Here is a 25,751-nt window from a genome sequence, read left to right as displayed (position 1 = left end):
CAACACTATTTATTACAAAGTCAGCATCTAAATTGAATTGTAGAAATACTGTTACAAAGAAAGTGAATTATGATTTTAAATAAAAAAGCCTTTATAAATTTATTTCAGACGCATGTAAATACTCGTGCTTGCAACAAGTAAAAACGGCGAATTATGAACAGACACATTAGCCGAGTTCTATTCAATAGTATGTGTAATCGAGTTTGATTGTTCATCGAAAACAAAAGTCTGATCTGCAACAATTTAATAACGAACCATTTTACATACAAAGTTCTGCAGATCGTAATCCTTAGTAGGGGTAAGTAGATGATGTATTAGGGGATGTAACGGCTGAGTTTGCTTCATCGTGGATTTATGAATAATTAATTATTATAAACATTAATCATTGCAATGGACACCTGATCAAACCGTTAGGAGACATCTCGGCGGAAGAGTTCAACAATTATAAACTATTTTAAACTAAGTGGTTCTCGATCATGGTGTCGTACTTATTCCTGAAAGTAGCAAGCCACTAAATGTTCAGATCATAAATTCAACTACTACAGTCATCTATTTCCCATTACATTTCTTCTAACAATGGCAACAAAAATCTTTAAAAATACGTGCCTCATAAAAGTGTTGACGCATGTCTCTGATGACTAATCTTAATTATGGTCTTAGGAATTTATATTCAGATGTTTCAATATATCATTCGTCCTTTGTAAATTTAGCTTAGCTTGCTCTGCTATTTTCCCTTCAGGAAGGACTTTCGGTTCATATCTTAACAATTGATAGGACTCAATTAAACACTTCTTTGATTCCTATTGGAGAAACAGAGAAATAGAAAGTTTTATTAGAATGTTAATAAATGAATAATGAAATTTTTTATCTACCTACCTTAGATCACTTTTAGTTTTCAGAACTGAAAATGTCATATTTTAGAAGACAGTGATTTTTATGTACCTACAGTACTGAAGGTACAAGATTTGACGATTTAATCAATAATGGAAAACTAAAAAAGGTTGCACAAACGTATGTATAATCTGAGCTGGCTTGCAAATTTTAGCGAGTTCTATGTTCTAGGAATTCATTTAATACACTGACGTAATGTACGCAATTCCCGAAAATTTTTAATATATAACGAAAGTTTCTATAAAACAAAATTCATGGGTATTAGAAAACTAGATTTAATTGAATATACAGTGTAGTAATCTTAGTTTAATTGTTTTTTTGACGTAGTATACACCCTTGAAGTTTCATGCATTTATGCAAAAACCCTGTAGAATGTACATACGTGAACATTTATTTTGAAAGTTATACTTCTCTGTGATATAATAAAAAATTTACCTTCAATAGTACTAAAGTGTCTTCGTGTGCGTTTCTTCTACTAAAATCTGCAAGGGCTGCGTGTATCTCGAAAAGAATTAACCCTCGGATTCGATTTTCAGCTAAAAAAAGGTAATATATAAATTAAAGTACTATATTTCCTCGAAAATCTTGAATTTCTAATTCCCACATTTCTAGGTATCGCTTAACGAGTTACCCATTAAATAACTATGTTTGGCGTCGAAAACTTTAAGAAAGGAGTTAATAGGACGATAGACGATAACAAACCGTGTATACTTTTTTGCAATTTGAGTTTACAAGATTTTGACATGAGAACGAAAAAAAGGGAAATACGTAATTCGAGCGAAGATTCCGATCACGAGCGGCTAAAACGGCGTCTATTTAATTCACTTCTCATTTAATGTTACTCGTGATTAGTCACTAACAACTTAATAGAAGATAAAGTCTTCATCAAATTATTGAGATTTAAACAAATTTTACAATGTGCCTAGTTACCAGGTGCGAGCATTTTGAGTACAAGATCGAGCTTTTTGCACAGTTCAATTTTCTCGACAAGAAGATCTTCACTGATCGATGGCAATCCTCCGTTTTGTTGGCCGATTAATTGAGCCAAGGCGACAATTATATCGATGTTATAAAAATGATTTGGATGAAGAACATTTTTGTGACGACCTAAAAATTCTTTACATGAAACAATATCGTTTTTCTTCATCTTCGAGAGATCTATGCCGATCTTCTCTAAAATTTGTTCAACCTCTTCATACGGTATCTTTAATTCGCATGTTTTGCATATATAGGACTTCTGTTCTTCAAGAAATGTTTTCGGTAGCATATGACCGAAGCAATTCCTACAAATAAATCGAAAATTATAAAGGAAATTCCTATAAATCACGTGTTATTTTACACGATTTATCTTCATCGGTTTTACATATTATAAAGGGTGATTTATAAGCGCCAATGAATTTGTACAACGAATTAAATCCAAAATATAGAATGTACACGTTATAATTTGATAAAAAAAAAAATGGTATAAAAGTTGTTACAGTATTTGACATGTCGTATAAGAATAGTTAACGATGTAGAGATGCCCAATTCAAGTCCACTATTGCGGTACAGATGACATAACAGACCATTTGTCGGTAGTAAAGAATGTATTCAATGGATTATACATTCATTTCATTTGTGCTGTATTTAACGAAATGCACGAAAACATCTAACAAGATACATAATTTTTTATTGTTAATTCAAGTCCCGTTACTAGATTGTACCAATTGAAAATTCGAGTCTACCAATGGATTTCTGTTAAATTTGCACGAGAATGGATGAAAATTAAATAGGTTGACTTTGAGCGGAGCCATATATTTTTTTTACACGCAATTAAGTTAATCTAACTTATCTGGTAGCATAGGCGGGGCCAGGGGAGGGGGGGGAGCATAGCTACCCCTTAATGCGAAAAGAAAAGATTTTTGCAGAAGAAACACAGAAAATTCGAGTCTAGAAACCAATTTGAGATGGGTTACTTACATGGGCCAGGGGGGAGCAGGGGGCGCACATGCACCCCCCCCTCTCCCACAAGGAAAAAGTGGCTTTTACCCTACCTTAGAAGAAAAAAAAAATGGATTTTGCCCTTCCCCTTTTTGAAGGAAAAATATTAAATCCCTCCCCCCGACTAATAACCTGGCTACGCACATGCCTGGTAAGTTCATTTCTCGTTCCTTTGTAGTATAAGACTTATTCTATTTATGGCGTAAGTAGTCGAGTAATTTTTGCGCTTTCACTCGCTCTTATTGTCGCTCTCATAGGTCGGATCTAGCGCCAGACGTTATTTAAATAGCTATCACTGTCTCCCTAAGTATTTATACCTGACAGTACAGATATATTGAGGTAGTGAAGCTTACTAGATTCAGTAAAGTTTACTAGGTAAAGGAGAATGGTCAGTTTATATGAACAGTTTGGCCTAAATTTTGTTTAACCCCTTGCCCTATAACATCGTGTTGACGATTTAAAAATCGATTCAACAAAGAAGAATATTATTCGGTTTTCTTGGAGTCGAAATGAAATGCCACGTTGCTGGCATTAATATTTAACTTTTACAGTAAAAATACAGTTACGATAAGTACAGAATTACTTTTGTTTCTGGGAAACTATCGACAAAAATGTAATCCTGGCGTCTGCAGACGTCAAGAAAATCGTTAGGCAAGGGGTTAAGTTAGTTTATTGCGATTTAATCAGTTATGCAAAATTATTTATTCTTAACTACAGCGAGAAGAAAAGACTTCTGCGATTTAAATGTACAGAATGTCAACTTTATGTCGTTATTTTTTAGTAATATTTTATGTTTAATTTCTTGTTATTAAGCTTTAAACATTCAAAGCATTTATGAATCACCCTATATATTCTTAGAGATCATCGGCAATGTCGTAACACGAATATGTGCTGTACTATGTATTATACAACTTAAAATATCTTACATTTTAGTGCATTTTATAGCGTTAAACATTGTGCCGAACTCTGTAGGATCTTTGCATCTATCGCAAATACAATCAAAAAATTTTGTTTGAGAGAGGTGGTGCCTTCGATTTACAGTACCCCATAACGCATCCGTATAGCAGATGGAAATATGATCTCCTAAAATAATAATTTGAGTTCACAAGATAGCACTTTCAATAGAATTTTATGCAACTTAGAATGCTGCAAATTTCGAAGAAATAATTTTAATTATATTACACAAACAATGATATTAAAGGCATACGTATGTTTTTATGTATATTTCTTAAACTTCAGTTAATATTTATATTTACGTGAAATATGTTATCGTCAATGTATTTTAAAAATTATTTGAAGGCAGATTGATTTGAACGCTTTTGAAGAAAGAATTTATAGGTGAATTAGCTGTTGAATTTTTTGCTGTGCATCGTCAGATTGATTATTCAATGTAATTTTAGGCGTTTTAGGAAAGACAAACGCAATGCATTACTTAAATAATCAGAAAATTTTTGTTAATGGTTATTATTTTTTTTCTGAGTGGAAAAGGGTATCTTCTAGTAGATGGATTGCTTTTATAAGAAATTTATAGAAAATATAAAACACTGTTTTCTGATTATGTTCTGACTATTTCTGAATCTCTGACACCTGCTATCGTACACCCTGTATAGTGGTTATGCTACACCTACTTTTTTCAAGAAATCTCGGTAAAAACTAAGTTATTTCATTGTCTTCGATTTATTCATAAGCTACGAGTCATTATTTAAAAAACTTATGCGAGTCTAGGCACTTCTACTCAGCAGGTTAATAGTGGCGAAGAAGGTGTACGAGTGTAATTCTCACTTCTCATTCGCGACAACGTTCTAAAAGGATAACATTAAGATAACGCACTTTGGTTTTGAAAAACAAATATACAGGGTGTTCCACTTAAAACAGGCACCCTAAATATCTCCTCTATCTGTGATCATACGAGAAATATTTTTTACCTAATTTAAATGGTTTCAAGAGATGAATCGGATGGAAAAAATTGTGTTATAAGTGTCATTTTTTAATGGCCTAGATCTATTTATTCAGGAGATCCATTGTTTGACATAGTACAATTTTTTATGGAATAACTATATGTATTCTATCAAGTATACAATCACGAATATGTTTACAGTTGGTTGACACGTGCATGTTACTTTGGCATTGTATTGGGTACACACAATGAAAAACAGATAAAAGCGTGTGTTATTTGATCTCATCTTCCAGTTACAGGCAGTTGGGAATTTTAATCATTCTTCTGAATAACGATTGTTTACGTTCTTTAAATTCTGATTCGAAAATGTATGGTTCTTCTATGTGTATAGACTAAACTTTTAAGAACGTTCAAGTACTGCCATTTTTTAGCCATCACTCACCTTTTGCAATAGGCGTCGCGGCATGAATAATCAGTCCACCTGCGTCAGTGAAGCTTTTCGAACAATTCGCTTTACAGGAGTGTTCGATCAAGGACGCCGATTCGTAAATTGCAATGTACGGTGGTTCTGTGATGGGAACTTCGTGTCCATTAACCTGAAATCCAGCGATGACTTAAAATTACTATAGGTCAACTTGTCGAAGAACTACTTCCTAACCGATTTCGATGATTTTTGAATATGTTGTAGAAATCAATATTCTGAATAACTTTCTCCTTTCACAAAAATGTCGGTCGGCCCTAGTTTCCTTTTAGTAGAAAAAGTTGTTCAGAATCTTGATTTCTATAACATATTCAAAAATCATCGAAATTGGTAAGGAAGTTGTTCTTCGACAAGTTCACCTTATTATAGTCTTTCAGAACTTTCTATGGAGTAAAACGAAGACTGTTATTTGTAAAAAAATAATTCATTAATACAATGATAAATGAGCTATTGATTGAATATAAGAAAACATGTTTTGGAATTCTTGTTGTGTTAGTATTCTTAAAAACACTAAATTCGTGTACCGATTTCCCTTTCTTAAACGTTTCGATTTTTACATTTAAACGAATCACTTAAGTCGTTATTAACTATCTAACATTCGTACCTGTAGAATACCAACAATTCTTGTAATTTCCTCGTCCGATATGTCGTCCGTTTTGAAAAACCTTCTGATGAAACGCAGGATGTTCAATGACTCTTCGAAGGTGAAACTTTTCGTCTCGTTAATTCGGTCGGTGTGACTCTCGAGTAGCAACAATTTTTTATAAGTTTCTGGACGAACATTTTTCATATGTAATGTTTTTATAACATTTATGCACTGATAACTTGGATGTGGGAAGCCGAACGCTGTGATTGATACCTGCAATGTTGAAGAATTGAAAACTGTGCGCGAACATAAGAGAGAAACATAATCCATTAATAGCTGCTTCTTAAAAACTAATTAATAGACTGGGTTATTTGAAAATATGTCCATATAGAGGACAAATAGGCCTGTATCCTCATTTTCTTTTTAAAATTTGTAAATAGTGCTCCGCTATTATATCATTGCATTTCTTTGAAACTGCCAAATAAATGTTTAAAAAATATTGTTTTTTAATTGAAATAAGTTTCATTAGATACTCTTATGTCTCCACTGTAATGACCCACAAAGCTGATTCCGATCAGTTTATTAGTTCAACAGTTTATGATTTAGTGCAAAAACGTTGACACTATATTTCAAACAGCTGCAAATCAATAATTTAACAAATTTCCAAAAATCCTTCGAGATAGGTGTATATATTCACTAAAGACTACAACATATCCAAAGTGTCAACTAAATCCGAAATGTTATTCCAAAAAGTGTCCGATTTCACGTGGAATGACGCAATACATAGTGATTAATGGTATACAGGAATGCAAGTATATGATAAATTAATTTTTCAATCGTAGTAATCACCTTAGTATCCTTTCGAGAAATAGTGAAATCGCATTCCAATCCATGATTCTTACAATTCCGACAAAGCGGCCATCCACATTTTGGACAGGGCACAGCGATATCTTTATCCAAGGCTGTGAAACATCCAAGGCAGACGGGTACGGAATTGTGCATGGGACCAGCGAGCAGAGATTGATCATCTTTCAGAATAATTTCTCCTACCTTGATATTCCTCGTGGCCACATAATGACGGCCCAAAATTGAATCTTCCGCCAACTTCGAAAGAATTTCGTAAATGATTCGCGTATACTTTTCTAAGAATATTTAGAAAGTCAAATCGCGAGGGTGGGTACAGTGGACTCTAACTATATTGCCACTAAGCATATTGCCGCGCGAGGCACTTCCCCTTCACACGTGCTTTCGAGTACACAAATTCGCTCTTCCACCACTAGGTGGTTATGACGATAGAACTTAGCATGGAGGGGGCTCTGAACTCATTGCCATTTTACTCCCCTACAGCCCCGAGCATGGCAATATACTCAGAGTTCACTGTATGTAATGCTTCCGAATTTGTGTTTGGGCGGATAAATTCCATAAATATCACCCAGTGGATATTACAGATCAAGTAGGTATTTCCAGTTTGATATTATTTTATCGGAGGTGTATTTAACGCTTGCAAGGAAGATCTTCTAAAAGTTATAGAAGTTTAATTTATTTAAGTTTAAAAATTATAGTGCAACTAGTTCGAATAATTGATGTTATAGCAATTGTTCAGTGGAAATAAATGCTGAAAAATGACCATTATTTTTGCATATACCTAATATTTTAAATGGACAGAGTTGATGGGACACGCTGTATATTGATTATGCGGTACCATTAACGAAACGAATCATTATTAAAACTGAATCTAACCTTATACGGTGTGCAGACTTCTGTATGCTTTTTCCAATCCTTCTTTTGATGCTCTTTGCTGCAGTAATACACAGTTTCACAAGCACTACATCTATTAGTCGCTGTCTTTCCACAAACAGCACAAACAGTTTGAGATTCCATTGATCAAGTTTCCAAAAATCTTTTGTTCAGGAAAAGGTAAATTAATTAAAAATTAAGACATTCAAAGTAGTATTTAGAAACAGGGCTCAGTTAATTGTTGGGCCAAGTTAAACATTCTGATTCGTTGAATATGTACAATTAAAAGAAAATAGAGATATTTCTAGTTTCTTAATAAGCTACTTTCATAATAATTTCATATGAATTCGTAATTAGGAGATAATACAATTGATGGAAAACAAATATGTACTATCGTAAAACGTCCTGTATTTATTACAAGTAGAAGTAGTGAGCAATAGACAGACATGTTAGACACTCGTAATCAAAATCATACGTACTTTGAGAATTTTTAAATTTAATTATCATGAAAACAAAGTGCTTGTTTTACTGTTAAATTATTATTATTAAATTACTTCACATTGTACAGTATACTGTTTTTCTTCCATTAAATCACTGTATAATTTGGTCTATTTCAAATACTTATAAACATATACATATATCTTTTAAAACAGGACGCATTTCTTGAAGTTTATACTAATATTTTAAATATTTTATACTTATCTGCAGAGAATACGTTGAATGCAGGTTGGGCACCGTAAGTAAAAAATGATCAAGTTTGTTAATGTAACGACTTCATACAAACATGTAATTATTTCCTATGGATCACAATACGATGCATTTAATGCACACTATAGTTTAAGCGAAGTATTGTTGTACCCGATAATTGAGATATCAATGTAAGTAATTGTTTTTAGACAAGTAAACAACCGAATGACCGACACTTTTGGTAACTGTTGTTCAGCAAATTGCACCAATGATCGCCTGTTTTCAAAGAGAAATGAGCAGTAACTAAGCGTGTACCGGTTTGCGCCGGAGGAAGTTGAAATCTTGAATAGGGTTTATTTATAGACAAGAACGAATACTTGCTAATACATACGTACTCATGTACCTAATGACGTATATTTAACATCCGTGTTAAGGCATTAAAATTACATATTCGCAATTTTCGTTAATAGTTCTTTTACAATAGTTTTACACAATTTAAACTGATATTTATAATCATCAGTGATATGTACATAGATCAGTTTCTATTTTTATATCAGGTAGTAATAAACGAATAAACTGTTATTTCATACTAATTAATTAATAAGTGTCATATCGAAGTTCTTTTAAAATATAAAAGCAATGACATGAGTAAAGCTGTTGTGCTTCGCGGATAAAAGCTACGAAAATTGTAAAGGTACGGATAATTTGCAATTAAACGTACATTCTCTAGCTGCCGTGTAGTTGTTGTAAATCTCATCTTTTGTAAGTCTTCCTACATTTCAATAATTTAAATTTATTAACCAAGTCAATAATTTTCATTTTATCGACGTTTTTACTTTCGCACGTGACATTTTATTTAAATTAGGTAAGTCATTTTTTTTTTATTAAAACTGGTACCCTTTATTGTGGATTTTCCAGTATTAACGTAAGAATTTTTACGTCAAATAACGCAAGAATTTTTATTATATTCGTTTAGTTCCTTTGATCAACACTATTCTTTGCTTGACATACCTAGTAAATAGGAATTAAATATTGTTATTTTTAGAACGTTAAGCGCTACTGAAAATGAAATTTAACGGAGGAATAGGATGGTTTGCAGAAAGAACTTCGTCGAAACCTTTAATTCCAATAGTTTATTGACCACACAGCCTTAAAATCTGACCGTACACAGCATGCCCTCGCGCGCCGTGTCCACACGCGTACAAGATTCATCGGAATGCGTGAAAAGCACCGATTTCTTCTAATCAGGTTGTCATTATAAAAACTACGGTAAAGTATTTCGACGGTGATACATTACGTTTCACGAAGAAAAAAAGTTGATGTGTGTTGCTTACTGATTAAAACCTGAATTTCTGATTCACCTTTTCTTGGGTTTATTAGCAGACTTTGGCCATGTATTTACTCATATAACGTTTAATATTTAATACCGTATAGATTCTTGTGTAATTTAAAATAGTTCGTAATTTATTGGTAATAAGTTAACCAATTGGTAAAATTCGTATATAAAATACAAATCTATTTGTATTAAAATCTTCAGAAATGTGAAAACGATAATATTTTTTGTACTATTATGTTTAACTCTAGACAAGTTTGTTTAGAAGACATTTCAGATTTAAAAATGAATTCACTGAGTTATGTAAACTGATATGTAAGGATATATTTTCTTCATCAACATTTTTCTTCACGAGTAATTTATTTCTGCTGACTTCAGACTGAACATTCTGTAAACATGTCCATAGATTGTTTTGTACGTGTGGCTATATAATCGGCGTTAACGGTGTTGTTAGGCATTCTTGTTTCAGAAAATATATTTTTCGCAGTCCAGAGTTAAAGTTTAGGCTGCAAATAAAAAAGAGAAAGAAAGCGATCAGAACAGAGTGAAGTAAGGATAAATGAAAACAGAAGATATAATATTAGAGAAGATGAAAATAAAAAAAAAGAGCTGTTTTATACTTTTCCGATTCTATAATTGTTTTTGGAACAGTATATTTCTTCTATTTGTCGACGTAGATTACTGAGAAACGTTTCGTATCCTTTTTGCATCTATTGTAGCATTTCCTTCTTTCTAAAATCGTATTGTAGCGTGAATAGTTTCCAATTTTTTTGTAATTATTATGTAATCGATGGAAAATTATCGAATTGTCGAATGATGAAAACAATCATCCACTTTTTAAGATTGCAGGATGCATAAAATTAATCATTCAATGCACACAAATCTGAATATTAATTCTCGCTATTCTGTAATTAATTTTCTCCTTTAAGCATTTACAAATTCATTATTTTGATATGGAATACTTTATTCTTACCAGAAGATATGACTGTTCTAATATGCGATATGAAATACTGTTTGTGATTCACGTAAGAGTTTATAATATCGAGCTGCTTCTAGATTAATATTAAGTTACATTTAATTATTTTTATTAAAAAAAAGCCGAAGACCTGTCGTCGTTAAAGTAATGTATAATTGTCGTTATATTTTGCAATGATTATCAACTGTTTAAATAATCGATACAAAATATTAAATTCTAAATGATAAATATATAATATCCAGACAACGAAACCCTGATAACCAATTGCGTGCAGGTTGCCTGCAGGTTACCAGCGGATTGCCAGCCAATAGTGACAAAAGTCTAGAAAACCATAGCCATCTGTTTTCGCATTTGGCTCAGGTGTTGCAAGCTGAGCTTGCTGACAGAATCGTAAAGCAGGTTGGCAGCAAGTCTTACAACATAACCTGTTGTCAGATTGGGTAGAAACGGGACAGAGTATAAAAAGCATCGAAAAATATTTGTAATTTTTCATTTCATTGATGAGAATAGAATTTATTTTACTATAAAAAAATATATTCAGTATACTGTAAATGTATACTGTATACATACATATAACTGAATTTCTAATGGTACTGGATCGTATTACTTCTAACCAATCGTACTTCGGAAAATATTAACAGATTTTAAATGCTAAAAGTATTATAAAAATCATTTATTTACTTATTTTAAATCAATAATAAATATAATTGTTGAAAGAGATCATTTAAATGCCTTTAACACCTATTACACCCTATTATTTTAATTATAATTATTTTTATCATTTTAATGCCTATTACACCCTGTATATGCGCGTCCATATAAAATGTAAATGGTTCAAGCTGCGCAAACTCCAATCCGTTTTTGTCCTCGATCTGACAATAGATTATGTTGCAAGATTTGTTGCCAATCTGCAGATCTTGCATCAAATCTGTAAACCATGCTGAGTATAAAACTTTATAACAGGCATCGGACAAAATCTGGCTATTTAGGTTTAGCTGACTTGGGGTATGTAATATTAATACATCAACTATTACAGATTCAAATATCCAGTCTGGTTCAAATCTAATTGTGCGTGAAATTAAATTGCGTGTAATCTTCGTTGAAAAATGGGTAAACAATTATGAGATCGAAGCGAATCCTTCTTCTATATTCCATAAATAAGTATCAGCTACATCGTAAGTTTCGGTACAAAAAATCGTTGTCGTTGCAACGGAAAAGGTGTTCGCTCACAAACATCTCGAGAAACGAAGTGGAAGGAAGCTACGCGGGATTAAAAACGGTGATTTTCCAGCATTCCGTAACCGACATTCAGCGTTGTGTATGTTTACAGCGCGCATCCACCGGTTTCGCGAAGCTCTTGCCGGGCCGACGAGCCGCCATTTTGTCCGGAATATCGTCCTGACGGATCGACACCGAACAAAACGGGAACGCCAGACGATATTTTATGAGATACCTTGCTACGTACTACTTATTATAGTCGCTTCCTTACACATTTATATCTGTAATTGTATAGCAATTAAATAAATATCCAGAAACTCTTAATCGTGTAATGCCGTTTAGTATCCCGTTTGCGTCGTCGCGCGTAATGAGATTCTTTTTTTTTTTTTTTTTTTTTTTTTTTTTTTTGTTTTCCTTCCTTCTCTTCGCTATGTACTTATTCGTTAGTATGTAAATGCGTGTGTTCGGTGGTGTATTTCTCGAGTCTTTTTGTGTGTGTATGTGTGTGATATATTACGACATGTGTACGTCATTACTTTCGTTCTTGGTGCTGAATTCGTAACGTGTTCGTCGTTGCTTTCTGTTATTTGTTCTCTTCTTTGCAACGAATGGATAATTCATCCTCCACCCGATTTGCTCCTCTTAATCGGTTTATTTCATTTCGAGACGAAAGGATGAGAAAAATAAACTATCGCTTTATACATGTATTATGTTAACTGTCAGGCGCTTGTCTTTTGCAGGCAAAAGATACCGAAACGGTGTTCACGTTTTTACGTACTAATTGCTTCCAAGTACCTTTGCGTTTTCTAAATCGACGGCTTTTACAGTAGTGTCTCTACAGTGAACTTGTACTACAGCTGACTCTAACTATATTGCCACTAAACATATTGCCACGCAAGACACTTCCCCTTCACACGTACTTTTGAGCACATAAATTCGCTCTCCCACCTAGTTGCGTGCGCCAGCGCACCAGCACGATCCAGCTTTTGCGCAGGCGCTGATATCGAGGCTATGACGATAGAACTTAGCATGGAGGGGGCTCTGAACTCATTGCCGCTTTACACCTCTGCAGCCCCAACCATGGCAATATAGTTAGAGTCCACTGTATATTACTTGACGTACCAATAAGTGAATAGAATCGCTCTTTTTTGTCCGATTAAGGTGACAACACTGACAACACACCAAGACACTACTGTGGTGCCTGTCGTAATGTAACACCTCGAATCGATCGAAAAATCGTTTTCCCGTATTCGACAAGATTTGTAATTTGAACTCGTTTGGTAAAACGCTGCTGATTCTGGTCTATCTTGGTTTTTATTCGCTCTTAAACAAAATATACAGTTGTTTGGTAATTACTTAACACTTTCATTGGTAATCCGTTGTACTCGTCGCTATTTCGTTTTACAATTTAATGACTAACGTTTTAAACACAATCTCTCGATGGTGTGCGTTGACTTCCGTGCCAGAGCAATGAACGTGTTAAGATCGATTCACGCGAAATCTAGAATCTTCTGAGAACCCCGGGATCCTCGATCCGAACCGAGTCCGAAACGAATTGGAAAACTGCGTGTGGAGTCTAAACTCAGGTTCAAGTTGAATTTACCCTAATCATTCCTCATTTCGTCTACTAATCGCATTAATTATTCTTTCTTTTTATTTTTACGTTAATTAGTCGCCTAAATGAAATCGGATGTAGTTTTTTCCGGATATTCTACGTTGGAAATCGCTGTTCTATTATCCGTTAAAATCCTTTTCTAGGAACGTTTCCATTGTTTCTTGTTTTTTTTTCTCATGTCAGAAACAAAAAGAAAAAAGAAACAGCCTGCGCGCACAGCAATCATTCCGTAATCAGCGACAATCTGTTGCGCGATGGATTCTAAAGTTAATTTACACTTTAACCCTTGTGTGGGCCACACAAAATATTAACGGTTATATTGAGCAATCGGGATACCCCTATTCTGACAGATTAGATAAACATACATAATTTTACTGTCATACTTCCTCGAAACCAAGTGCTGCTTTACACAAGAACGTAAAAAATTGTGACGGGAAATTTAGAAATGGGTACCTGGATGCCCAGGTATCCGGTTGCCTACGCAAGGGTTAATTGTAAAGCCGATAACTCTCTTAGTTAGCCCGCCTCCTATACGCTGTTATACATGTTCGAAGGTGTTGCCCCAAGTTTAAAGTAACTTTAAAGTTTCGGTTACGTCGAGCCTAAGATAACAGTTAATCGATACTCGTTATTTATCGCTGTGGTGTATTTGTGGTACATGCAAACGGGGGGTGGGAGGGGGGGGGGAGGTCTCCGAACATAAACTCCTCTTATATAATTAAATACGTTGTGTCGATAATAATTCGAGTGCGTGTATCAATCAACTTGTTAGCAAAACAGATAGAAAACTATTAACCTCTCGTCTAGTCAATATACAGTTATATGCGTATCTAAATTCACCGATCAACTGATAAAATGTAACAATAATACAATCAGAATTCGCAATGCTCCGTCGGTAACGACGGTCGCGACATAACATGACGTTGTCCCTCTAGTAAAATTTCAAACGGAATCGAACGTTCCTAAATAACCTAACGTGTTCCAATGAAATCGTCTGTAAATCAATTGCTGACAATATTATACACGCCTAAAACGGATATTGTACGTGTTTCCACGGATCAACACGATCGTTGTGTGTTCCAAAAACGTTCCGACAAGGATACCAACTTCATTATTCCGTCATCCCCATGTTTCGCGTCGTGTTCTGTGCCGTTTTCTTCACAAATCCCAATCGTACGCTCCAGTTTCTCGTTTAATAACTATTAAAATCACGCGTGGCTTTCAATCGAACAAAGGTTCCACGTTTCTTTTTTTCTATTTAAACATAAATTACATATTTACAATCGCGAAGCGGCCTTCATTAGCTCCTGAAAACAACGTCGCGATCCCTCGACCTGTTCCGCAGTTATACGAATAAGAAATATTATAAATAAGAAAATGCGTTCATTCGTCTTAATAATATAGAGTATCTGTATGAAAAATAAATTCACTACAAATTATTCATTCACGATTGCGGTAGATGCTTATGTAGTGTTTAACACTGTTCCCCTTTTCCGCCATATTTTATAATATAGGGTGTTTCCATTAGTGTTTCAAAACTAATAAAAAAATTCTAATAAACATGGGTACACAAATATTTTGTTTCGAAAAAATAAACAATTGAAATTTTAAGTTTTAATATTATTAACACAAATAATCGTGTAGCCTATTTAAAATGGCCGCCATTGCTAAACGCACAAACTACGTTTTATTAGTGATTTTCTTGTATATTTGAAAATATTTTGCATTTTAATAAACTTTTCGTATGAATTTTGAACATGCTTTTTTTTTTGGAACAGGTACGAACAATTGCAATGTTGTTTCGCAAGCTTGATCAAATTGTTTATGACCTTATCAGGATCGTCTCATGGTACATGCATACGCTTTACAAGAATCACTCCAAAAGTTCTTAGATTATTTTCGTTTATCAACTTAAAATTGATATTGTAGTCCCCGATGATACAATGTTGTACCAACTGTCTCTTTATATAATCAGAAATAGTAATACATCGATTTTACCGAAGAAAAATCGAATCGCATGATTTTGTCTTCATTTTAAAAATTAACGATTTCTCTTCGATTCTTACAGTTTGTTACTTGAATATAATTTTTGGATTGATTCTTGTGCCTCAATAATGAAGGAAATAGACACAGTTGCGAGTTAATCGCTCGATTCTAAATACTTTTCTTTTATGTTTAATCCACATTAATGTTACTAAAAACGATGGTCTTCGGTAATCCGACAGGGTCGTTCTTTTCCTTCGTTAACGAAGAAAATTCAATCGTTCGAATTAAATAAAATTTAATTTTTCAAACGGTATCTATTATCATAGCTGGGCTATTATAAGATACTTTTTCGACAATTTGAATTGAGAATCACTGATCTGTGTTGGTATACAGTGCTTGCATAAATATATTTAATTGCTAGCCTTGAGATTCTGTCACCGAGATCGCTTGTTTAGAATCAAATGACAAAACTAATACATTTATATTTAACTGTGTTCTATTGCAAACATTATTAATTCATATACAGGGAGACCCATCTGATAGAGGCCATATAAATATCTATTTTCCTTTTAAACGATATGAAAAATGTTTAAAGTACAATTTGAATGATTTCGTAAGAGAAACACTGTGGGGGAAAAATAGTTTTGGGGTCGTTTCTTCAATGTCTCTTGAAGGTCACCAGGATTTTTTGGAGGAAAGCATATATTTTTTTTTTATTGTATTTTGTACCCGATGAAAAAATTCATTCGAGCGTGCCTAAGTATGACCTTCAGAACATCAAAGATGGACTCCATTTTGAGTATGTGTAACGTAGAAGAGGACGTTCACATACCATCCTAACACTGTCTTGGAATTTGATCGTTTAAGGTCATTTGACGGTCATAACTCAGTCACGCTCGAATGCATTATTTCATCATTAACAGGATACAATAAAAAAAAATATATGCTTCCCAGCAAAAAATGCCAGTAATCTTGAAAAAACATGGAAAAACAGACTTTAAAAAATGTCTTTCTTCCACGGTATTCCTCTTTCAAAACCATTCAAATTGTGTTTCAACTATTTCTTATGACAGTAAAAAGACAGGAGATATTTAGGTGGTCTTCTTCAGCTGGGTCACTTTGTATAATAAAATCATATCTCTGTTATAACATGTTACTGTTAAAAATCCATTCAGTTCGTCCGTGCATGTTCTCTAAAGTCGTTTCAACGATGAATCCTCCTTCAATAATCTAACCCGAGAACCAAGAATCCTACTTCAAACTCGCAACGCGAGTATCGAGTCGTCATTTTGTCAAAAAAAAAAAAAAAAAAAAAAAAAAAAAAAAAACAGTCTCACAGAAGCACAACGCTGTGTTCGCGACAGTGGTATCCAATAATCGACAGACGCTCGTTTCTTTACTACTTAACTGTTTCGTTCCCCTCCTCTATTTGCCATCTGGTCGGAAATCTTAACAACTATATTTATATCGTAAAGCATTTTGTATGCGTCACACTCGCGATCGTCTGCCACTGCATTCGATGGAGACGTTCGGACATCCGGACATTCGATCGGTGAATACTCGACCTAATAAGTATCAGCCCCCGAAAATTGTTCGTCTTTTTATTCATTCACCATCATATTTCTGAATCTGAATTTGTCATAATACTTGTAGAATATTAAATTGGATCTTTATATACTAACTCGCTTCAAGCGAGTTTCATTCATCTTTAATTCCGCCAGGACGGGGCAATTATGGTGGAACAGTTACACGGTTAACGAGTTGAACAGATTATATTCGATTAGTGCTCGATCATCGCTTACGAAGATGTTGCGAATCGTCGATGACTCGTCTCTACGAAATAATAGGAAAATATTATGAATGGAACGAAAAATTCCTGTTTTTAACACAGATGGGAACCTCGAGCAGTTTTGCTTTAAAATCGATGCCAGATATGCTCGAGAATTTCAGGGATCAAAGTCGTTCCTTGTGCATGTTTCGCGTCCACGTAATGTAATAACGATACGTTTCACGGCGGTGCACCAGCAGTAGCATCGATCGCGAGTGTGGACGTGCCGCCAATCGCTTCAAGCCTAATATACATCGAGTATTAGGTTTACAAAACAGATACCCAACTTCATCGTAGGGTTTCAGGGGGGGTTGGATCGGTGGTTTCATAATGGGGGAGGATACGTGGGGCGTTTGGATAGTCGGAGACGGGATTCCAGGAAAATCGATGGGCCGGGAGATGGTAATTACTCCCTTAATTTGTGCCAATCAGCGATCTGCCTCTGCGGCGAGCTGCAAACTTCTCTCCAATGATTCATAGCTGAATCTTGACAATCCGGGCCACCAAACTCGAGCCGCCCGATCACCTGTAACACACGGAGCGCCATAATAAACGGAGGCAAATGTTGGGTGTTTTTAAGTGAACAACACTTAATCGTCAACATTCGATTTATTTAACACATTCGGGACGGGCCGTAATCGTTTTTCTGAACCCATGGGTTGGATACAATTTCATTTTTTTGTATCTTACTTTTTTTTTGAGATGTCCAAATGACCTTGAGTTTTTTTAAGGTCAGTGCATCTTTTTTTTATATCATCATGGTATAGGTCGTTGAATTGGTCCTTCCATCGATAACAACGTGGTATTAAAAAATAGATGCATTGACCTTAACAAAATATCCAATTTTAACGGTTTAGCTTATACAACTTGAAATTACATACCTCGTTCTTTGTAACACGATCCCAATCGAGCAACATGAATTCAAGGCTGACATTTTTGAGACCATCCGCACCGTTCGGTATGTCGAAAACAAAGGACTCGTTGAATACGGGGCTGAGGGTGCGTTTCTTCACGCACGTCTTCTTCTTTGCGATACGTTGATTATTGTATAGAAGATAGATTTTGACGTACGGATCCGCCAAGCCTGTCACGTCCATCTTTGGTAAGTTCTGTGCTTTCAGCACAACCACCGTTAATCGGCTGTTGATCGGTTGCCAGCAGAGTGATACTAACAATTCACCCCTGCCTTGCGATTGAATCTGTAATGGTATAATATAATCTATAATATTATGTTTATTTAACGGTAATTCGACTATTTAACTCAGAGATTTTATTTCAAGGCGTATAAATTACTAATCTAAGAGGGCTTATGAATCTTTATAAATTTATAACATTTGATATATACAGTGTGTCCCAAAAAACTTTTAAAATCGAACTAATTAAATAGAATTTGATTAGAATAAAAATAAATTGAATGGAAACTCAAAGTGTAATTTTTTAATAACTTAATTCAAGAATATTAAAAGAAAGTAGTAAGAACTGTTATTTTTCTTTGTCATCATGACTCACAACGGTTCTAGGATTTTATATATTAAATATTATCGAAGAGTTCTTTAAAGACACATTTCTTTGATCGGTATTAGTTTCTTCTTTATCGTGGTTTTTCTCACCTTCAGGCTTCTGGGGCAAATTTTTCGACACAATGATATCTCCTGGTTATCAGCGCTTCCCAAACTGGGGACCGACGAGAGTGCACACGTCAATTCACCGATAATATCGTCCCGGGAGTATCTATCGAAGCTGAGCACTATGAAGTGCAGGCTGATTTTCTGCGAACGATAATGAAAAAGCTTATTTCGTGAATCGTTCGACTGAAATTTGGGCGAAGTTTATTAATAATTATAAACACTTTAGAAAAGTTTTAAACAATCGATCTTTGAAAAAGCGTTCCTATTTATGAAATTTGTTTACTTTTAAAGTAACTAAAAATAGTTAAGAACTATCGTTAAATTTCTTTACGTGATTATATGCAAACAAATTCCATACCTGCAATTGATCTTTGGATATCCCGAAGAACGTGAAGTCTTCGTCGTAGACAGGATCTCTGGTGTTTCTGAGGACTCTCGTTTTCACCTGTTGTTGTTTGTCGGGCAACAGCTTCAGCTTCACGTAAGGATCGCTGGTGGCGTTTTGCTCCCTCGCTGGTAAACCCTTGCAATTCACCACAGTCACACCGAGCGCATTCTGTTCGCTGACGTATCGTAGCTTAAACACCAGCTGGCCCAGGTTGTCTTTGTTATTTTTCGTCGTATGATTCTTGTCCCGTTCGGTTTTCTCATTGTTCTCGATTTCCGCCTTGTCACGTTCGTTCTCGATGCTCAAAGTAACGTCCCCTGAAGGTGTCTGAGCTGGCGTGCCTGAAATCGGGAGAGAAGGCGAAGAGTCTCTGATTATCTGTGACCGTAAAACAGGTTATAAATAACTTTCATAAATGACGTGTCGAAAATATTTATAACCAGAAAAGTTATGCTTTTATAATACCTGTTTGCTTTTGGAGCAACAACGATTCTTATTTTGAATTACGCGCCATTCGATTGTTCCAAGTCTACCAATTGAAATTAACTTCGTTTGCTATACATATGTACCCTCATGTGCAAACTCGGCTTTCGCTAGGGGAAAATGTGGCGTAGAAGAAAAGTTTTTTACTACTTAATAAATTTATTTCAAGTACTGAAATGAATGTTAAACTTAATGTTAATTTGGCATAAATTTTAGTAACTCCCAAAACTAAATCGTACGAGGCCTTTCGCCTATCTCACTTTTTTTCCTAGCTGAAGCCGAGTTTACACGGCAGTGGTACACTAAAGGATAAGTGATATAGAGGAAGGGTCTTCTACGACTTAGTTTTGGGAGTTACTGAAATTTATGCCAAATTAACACTAGAACCACCGAACCCGTCAAAATGACGAATTACACATTCACTATTTTACCGTCACAGAAATTGTAATAGTGCTTTTGACGGAATTTATGTTGACTTTTACGATTACAATTACAATTACATTGTAATTTTACAATTTTATTGCAATTTTTATTGTCAATTTAGTATAGTTATAGAATGTGATTGTAACTGTAATTATATTGCAATTAAATTGCAATTACATTGTAATTGTAATTAGATTACACTTTGCCTAATGTATGGACAAGCACAAAGTCCGTTTTTATTACGTTCTGTCAGACTTGTAAAAAAATTAAACAATTCGTTTCTTCGCATTGTCAATAATTAATATTACTTTACCATTTATTTGCATTTTTACGTACATCGTTCCCTTGTTAACAGAACTTTCTACTAGAGGGTATTTATCCCATTAATAAATAAAACAAATAAACAAATCTCTTCTTAACATGTACTATTTAGGAAAGTTTACCCTAGTTTTTACCTAGTCAGCCAAACCCGCAAAGCTAAATTTTCTCTAATGCTTGTTATAAAGTTATGGCTACGAGTTTGACAGCAACACAGGCAGCGAATTGACAGTAACATATGCAGCAAATTGGGCTTGCCCAAACCTTGTTCCGTTTTTGCCCTCCATTTGACATAGGTCATGCTTCAAAACCTTCTGTCAATTTGCTTCACTATTTTGTCAGCTGGCGCCTTGGAAATGGTAACAATATGTTACCTGCAAAACCCAAGTCAAATGCAGAACCAGATGACTATGGTATTTGGAAAACTTTTGTCATTTACTGCTAGCAATTTGCTCAAGTCTTAACCTCGCAACGCTACTGTTCTGGCATAACTCCCTCTTGCATTAGAACCCCCCTCCCTTAATTGACGAGACAAGCATTTTTATTCGTACCCTGAGGTGTCCTCGGTTGAGAATAAGGATTCGAAGCTTGAGATCCAGTTGGGCTCGGCGTCTGTCCACCGGAACCAGGAGGGCTCTTGGTAGGCTCCGTGGGGCTTGGACTCTTCTTCAGGTAGTGGCTGGTGCTACCTGGGCTCTTCACCGCCGTCGGTTTCCTATGTGGCGGTCTGAACGCCAAGGACTTGTCGCAATTCAGTTTGGTGTGCTCGCGACGTCGTCGGCAAAGCCACCAGGTCATCGCGACGGCGCAAAGTAGAAAAGCGGCGCCGATGCATAGCGCGACCACAGTTGTCGTCGACACTGGAATTACGTGGGATTTCTGTTTATAACCGTGGCCTATCTCAAATGCCACGAGATTTTCGATGATTATTCGCCGGAATTCAAGTGTGTAGATGTCAATACGTTAATTCATCATTAACTGTCGACAGCGACAGGTTCCTTACGACAGCTTTCTTTGACATATCACGTCACATCTAACGTCACTCTGATGTCTTACTCGTGGAAAAACCGTTGCCATTACTCGCATACACGAATCACAAATAATATGAGTAGATAAGAAGTTTCATTATTCAGAATTAAGATGGGAATTTCTTTGCCCTTTACGAAATTACCTAGTCTAACAATGAGGAAATATTTTTGTATCCAACCGAATCCAATGAATCTCGTCATTGATAGTAAAATTGTAACTCTTGATATTGTTCTATGACATTTGTGAATTGCTTTCAGGAATTAACTTTTGATTTATTCTAGTTGTGTGAATGTTATCGATGTTTAGAGGAAACGATGGGATACGGCTGGGATTGCCAGATGACAGGTCGTGCAACTTTAATGTAAATTTAGTATGATGCCTTCACCAGAAATAGAACTCCGCAGAAGAACTTCAGAATACCGTTCCAGCTTCATCCCCTGGTCACGATGTTACGATTAAGTTTGTTCATTACCGCAAATAACACGCACGGGAAAGTTTCATTCAACCGGATATATGACCTATGAACGTGGAAAAGAATATAAGTGCCGCTTAAGCTACTTTGAAAAATCACAGACGCAACGTTAACAACCACCACATGATCTTGTTACTCATCCCTAGAAGGGGCTACTCGCTATATACATCGCTAAGGTTGACTCATCCAAACCAATGGAACTGTCTAAATGTACCTCGAAGCTCACAGTAATCGACTAATCATCGCGAACAGGGATTCTAAGGGAAACTAAAAAAGCACAATTGGAATGGATGGAACAACCCTGGTTGGAAGAATCATCCTTAAACAGGTCCCCCAACTGGTAACAGCTGTCTCCACGGACATCTTCAAAAGCGCCACGATTCTTACCAAGATCTTCCTCCTTTACATCTCTATCGAATAGCACCTGAATCTATCTCAACATAGCCAGAGAATCTACGAACTTGCACGATGGTGCAATCGCGTCGAGAAAAGGGGGTATGTCATCGTCGACGGGAATGGTCGATGTTGCTTCGGCCACGAGACAAGGGCTCAAAGAAGGAACGTGAATCGGGCGTGTATTTCACCGTTTATCAAACTACACTTACCGGACTCGACGGGCTGAATTAGAGGTCCATCCTCCGTCACTCCTCCGACCATTTTCGGTCCACGTTTTGTCCACCGTATTTAAAAACGCTTTTATGCGCGTAACTCACTCGACCACGGCGCACTGAACGAATATTTACGGTGTGCGGACCGTTCGTGGTATTCCGAGGCGACCATCGGATGATGTTCGATCAATAGTAACGGCCCTGGGCTTGCGCGGAATCGACGACTCCAGAAAAGGGGACCGACGACGACGAGGACGACGTCGACGCCGGCGGCGGCGACACCAGAAACAATGCCGTTTGGTACGTGGGTGCACAGAAGGGGTGTTCCCGCAGGTAACGGGGATCCCGGCGCAGGTGACGATGCACTCGGGAGAGAGAGGTGCACCTACCGGTTGAATCGATGCGCTATCGATTCGAACCGTTTCAGCTGGCCGACGGGCGAGAACCGTTGGCTCCCGTGCCAAAACACGCTTTCACGGAGGAAATAACGCGATGTTATTTGTTTTTCAATCTATTATACGAATATAATAATTAAAAATGTTATGTGTAGCAATTAACGTATATGTAAATTATAATTTAGTGTAAAATTCTACATCTCTGGTGTTTAGTTAAAAAATTAAATTTTTGTTTATCAATATTCCAAATTTATAAAGAAGATGGTTTTAAAATTTTGTAATCTTTAATAATCACAATGTAATTTTTCGCAATCAGCTGTCTTAAAACATTGCGCGAGATATGAGTAATTGAACAGTAGATTCGATGCAACATAAACCACATATCATGCTGAAGAATAGGGAGACAATTAATGAATTTTTCAATTGATTTGTAAAGTGTAAAGGGAACTTGTTTTCTGGTTCTTCTGGCTGGGTTAGCCGTTGGCGATGATGTCGCAGTTATTAGAAGGAAATCAAAAACATTTTAATGTAGATTCATATGTATGTATCTGTATCGTGTTTTCGTTTGTTAGTTTTGCACAAGTTGATTAATATTGATAAAGAACTCGTCTAATGAAAAGGTATTTTTAATTTCTCAATTGATGATGTTCCACATTTATTGACGCTTCTTGTTACTAAATTTTATATTAGTTTGTTTTGATGTAAAATGATTTTTCGTACATTTATAATTTATCTGCATTTTACTCTGGGCGTGAATTACTATGTTGAAACACATTTCTACGTATATTCGATATTTATATGCTATTGTCCAATTTAATTCAGGGAATTGTAGTATTATATGCTACTGTCCAATTTAATTCAGGGAATAGTAGTACAATAATTTATTGAACAGCGTGCGATGAATAGTTTTAAACAATTACTGTTTTAAGAAAGTGAAATTCTTAAATTGATTATGCTAACCTGGGAATATTGGTGTTTTCATAGTATGCGTAAAATTAACGAAGTCAATTAACACTTTCGTTTTATTTTAATATAATCGAATCATTAATAATAACATGAAATTCTATTTGGTTTCTGTTTTTGCAAGTTTTTCCATAAATATCTACAATTCGTTTGTAATATTTACGTATTGCTTTTTATTATACGGCTGTGAACATCGGATTTTGCTTAAACCTTTTCATTTTGTATCATTCCTGTAAACAGATATTAACTCGCATGTTTCTATATTTAATACAGTTGATGACACGAGATTAAGTTCTTGTTTATCCCGGCAGCTTCGTATTTCGTGTTTCAAAAGCACGTGCGGCGATATTCGGTTCAGAGATAAATTTCCGTAAAATATCGCGCACTCAAGCTGCGACATGGGGCATGGCGTTCTTGCATTTTTCAAATGAATTGATATTATGACAGGTAAGGAACTCCCCATACTCGTACACTTACTGAAGCCATTAGTGATATTGACAAATTAATTTTTGAGGATTGATCGCCAAGTGGAAAATTATGAAGTTAGTATTTTCTTTAATATTCTGAAAATAATCCTATATTTCATTACATAATTCTTGCTCATCTTCTCAGAGCTTTTGAAGATTCTTGGTAAAAAGTTTTTGATTATTATATTATATTACTGCCAATGCATTGTCTCATTTGCTTTTAATTTAGAGACTTCATTTGGCAATTACATGTCTTAGGTGATATTATGAACATTTGTAGAAATGACATATTTTATGTTACGGGTATTGTTATGATTTCAATAACAATGAAGTATACCCTTTCTTTTTTTCTTAACATATAGATAAACAATTTAATTATATTTCGGTATGTTCAGTAATTAGTATACATTAAGACGCATACTTGTACAATAACGAGCTACCAAATTGTGCTACGGTTGATAATTCGTAAGTATGACTATAATTTGTAAGTATGATTCTTGGTATCCTTGATTATTATTTATTTTAATACCATTAAATTATATTGTGCCAACAAAATATTGAAATAATGTCAAAAAGAATTAAAGCAACGAAAATACTGATATATCTATTTTTTGAGAAATTATAGATTATATTATTACAACGGGTGTGTATGTCTGTATGCAAACAAACGGATAAACGAAGTGCAATGAAACTTTAAGCAAACAAACGATAACGACGCAATTGTCGACCCGTACATTGTTTGCTCGTCAAAGTGAAATAATTCTGACCCTACTCAGGCAGATACGAGTTAAGCCTGTCCCGACAGTTATTATATTATCAGACGTATTCATCAATTGCATCATCGTTGTTCATTCGTTATCCACGATGACGTCATGCCTTTCGCAGGATTAACGCATGCGCGATGTTTTAATCGCGAATATTGCCACGATATGTGAAAACGTGGGTTTCCTAAGCGCATGTTTACCTATGCTTAACCAATGGGGTCACGCAGCGACGTTACGTCATCGTCGGTATAACATGAATGTATCGGTTTTTTCAAAACTGGAACGCGCCATATTTAAGACGGAATTTTTGAAACAGTTCATCGACAGTTTTTAGTTTCAAAAATTATTCAAATAAAACTTATAGCGTTTCTTGAGGCCCATTAATCTGTTCAAAAAGTTTCTCCAAAACAAGAGGGAGCAATTTAATTTTCGTAAAAAAATTATTTTTCCAACAAATTTTTCTCACAGGTTTATAGACTTCAAGAAACGGTGTAACTTTTATTCAAACAATCTTTAGATATCTTTTATGGCGCAAGGTTTTAAAGCACTTACCTAGAAGGGCTGGTTCGGACAAAAGGGTTGATATCTCCCTCAAAAA

At 35.2% G+C, this 25,751-nt stretch overlaps 2 protein-coding genes across 2 annotated transcripts; both read right to left on the bottom strand.

Annotated features, from left to right (window-relative positions):
• Positions 1–656: 656 nt before the first annotated feature.
• On the bottom strand, positions 657–7,716 carry LOC107187446. The gene is made up of 8 exons (XM_015575551.1): positions 7,576–7,716; positions 6,685–6,939; positions 5,854–6,108; positions 5,211–5,364; positions 3,798–3,954; positions 1,822–2,174; positions 1,327–1,427; positions 657–800 (listed from the first exon to the last, which is right to left on the bottom strand). The coding sequence occupies exons 1-8, from the start codon at positions 7,714–7,716 to the stop codon at positions 657–659; spliced, it is 1,560 nt and encodes a 519-aa protein (XP_015431037.1).
• A 9,190-nt stretch (positions 7,717–16,906) lies between these two features.
• LOC107187499 (synaptotagmin-11) lies at positions 16,907–22,675 on the bottom strand. Its single transcript, XM_015575615.1, has 6 exons — positions 22,562–22,675; positions 21,007–21,315; positions 19,202–19,572; positions 18,826–18,984; positions 18,097–18,414; positions 16,907–17,741 (listed from the first exon to the last, which is right to left on the bottom strand). Exons 1-6 carry the CDS (start codon positions 22,611–22,613, stop codon positions 17,622–17,624), a joined length of 1,329 nt encoding a protein of 442 aa, XP_015431101.1. The 5' UTR covers positions 22,614–22,675; the 3' UTR covers positions 16,907–17,621.
• Between the last annotated feature and the right edge of the window lie 3,076 nt (positions 22,676–25,751).

Source organism: Dufourea novaeangliae, unplaced genomic scaffold, assembly GCF_001272555.1.
Source record: "Dufourea novaeangliae isolate 0120121106 unplaced genomic scaffold, ASM127255v1 scaffold89, whole genome shotgun sequence".
Taxonomy (NCBI): Eukaryota; Metazoa; Arthropoda; class Insecta; order Hymenoptera; family Halictidae; genus Dufourea; species Dufourea novaeangliae.
Note: the sequence above shows the minus strand (reverse complement) of the source record. Positions and strands in the feature narration are given on the sequence as shown.

Coding starts and splice junctions, on each gene's coding strand:
- LOC107187446 (XM_015575551.1), bottom strand. CDS start 7,716: ATGGAATCTCAAACTGTTTGTGCTGTTTGTGGAAAGACAGCGACTAAT. Junction 2,175..3,797: donor GCTATAAAATGCACTAAAAT/GTAAGATATTTT, acceptor ATTTATTTGTAG/GAATTGCTTCGGTCATATGC. Junction 1,428..1,821: donor ACTCAAAATGCTCGCACCTG/GTAACTAGGCAC, acceptor ACCTTTTTTTAG/CTGAAAATCGAATCCGAGGG.
- LOC107187499 (XM_015575615.1), bottom strand. CDS start 22,613: ATGGTCGGAGGAGTGACGGAGGATGGACCTCTAATTCAGCCCGTCGAG. Junction 18,985..19,201: donor TATCCAAAGATCAATTGCAG/GTATGGAATTTG, acceptor TATCGTTCGCAG/AAAATCAGCCTGCACTTCAT. Junction 17,742..18,096: donor ATCGTGTTACAAAGAACGAG/GTATGTAATTTC, acceptor CGTGTGTTACAG/GTGATCGGGCGGCTCGAGTT.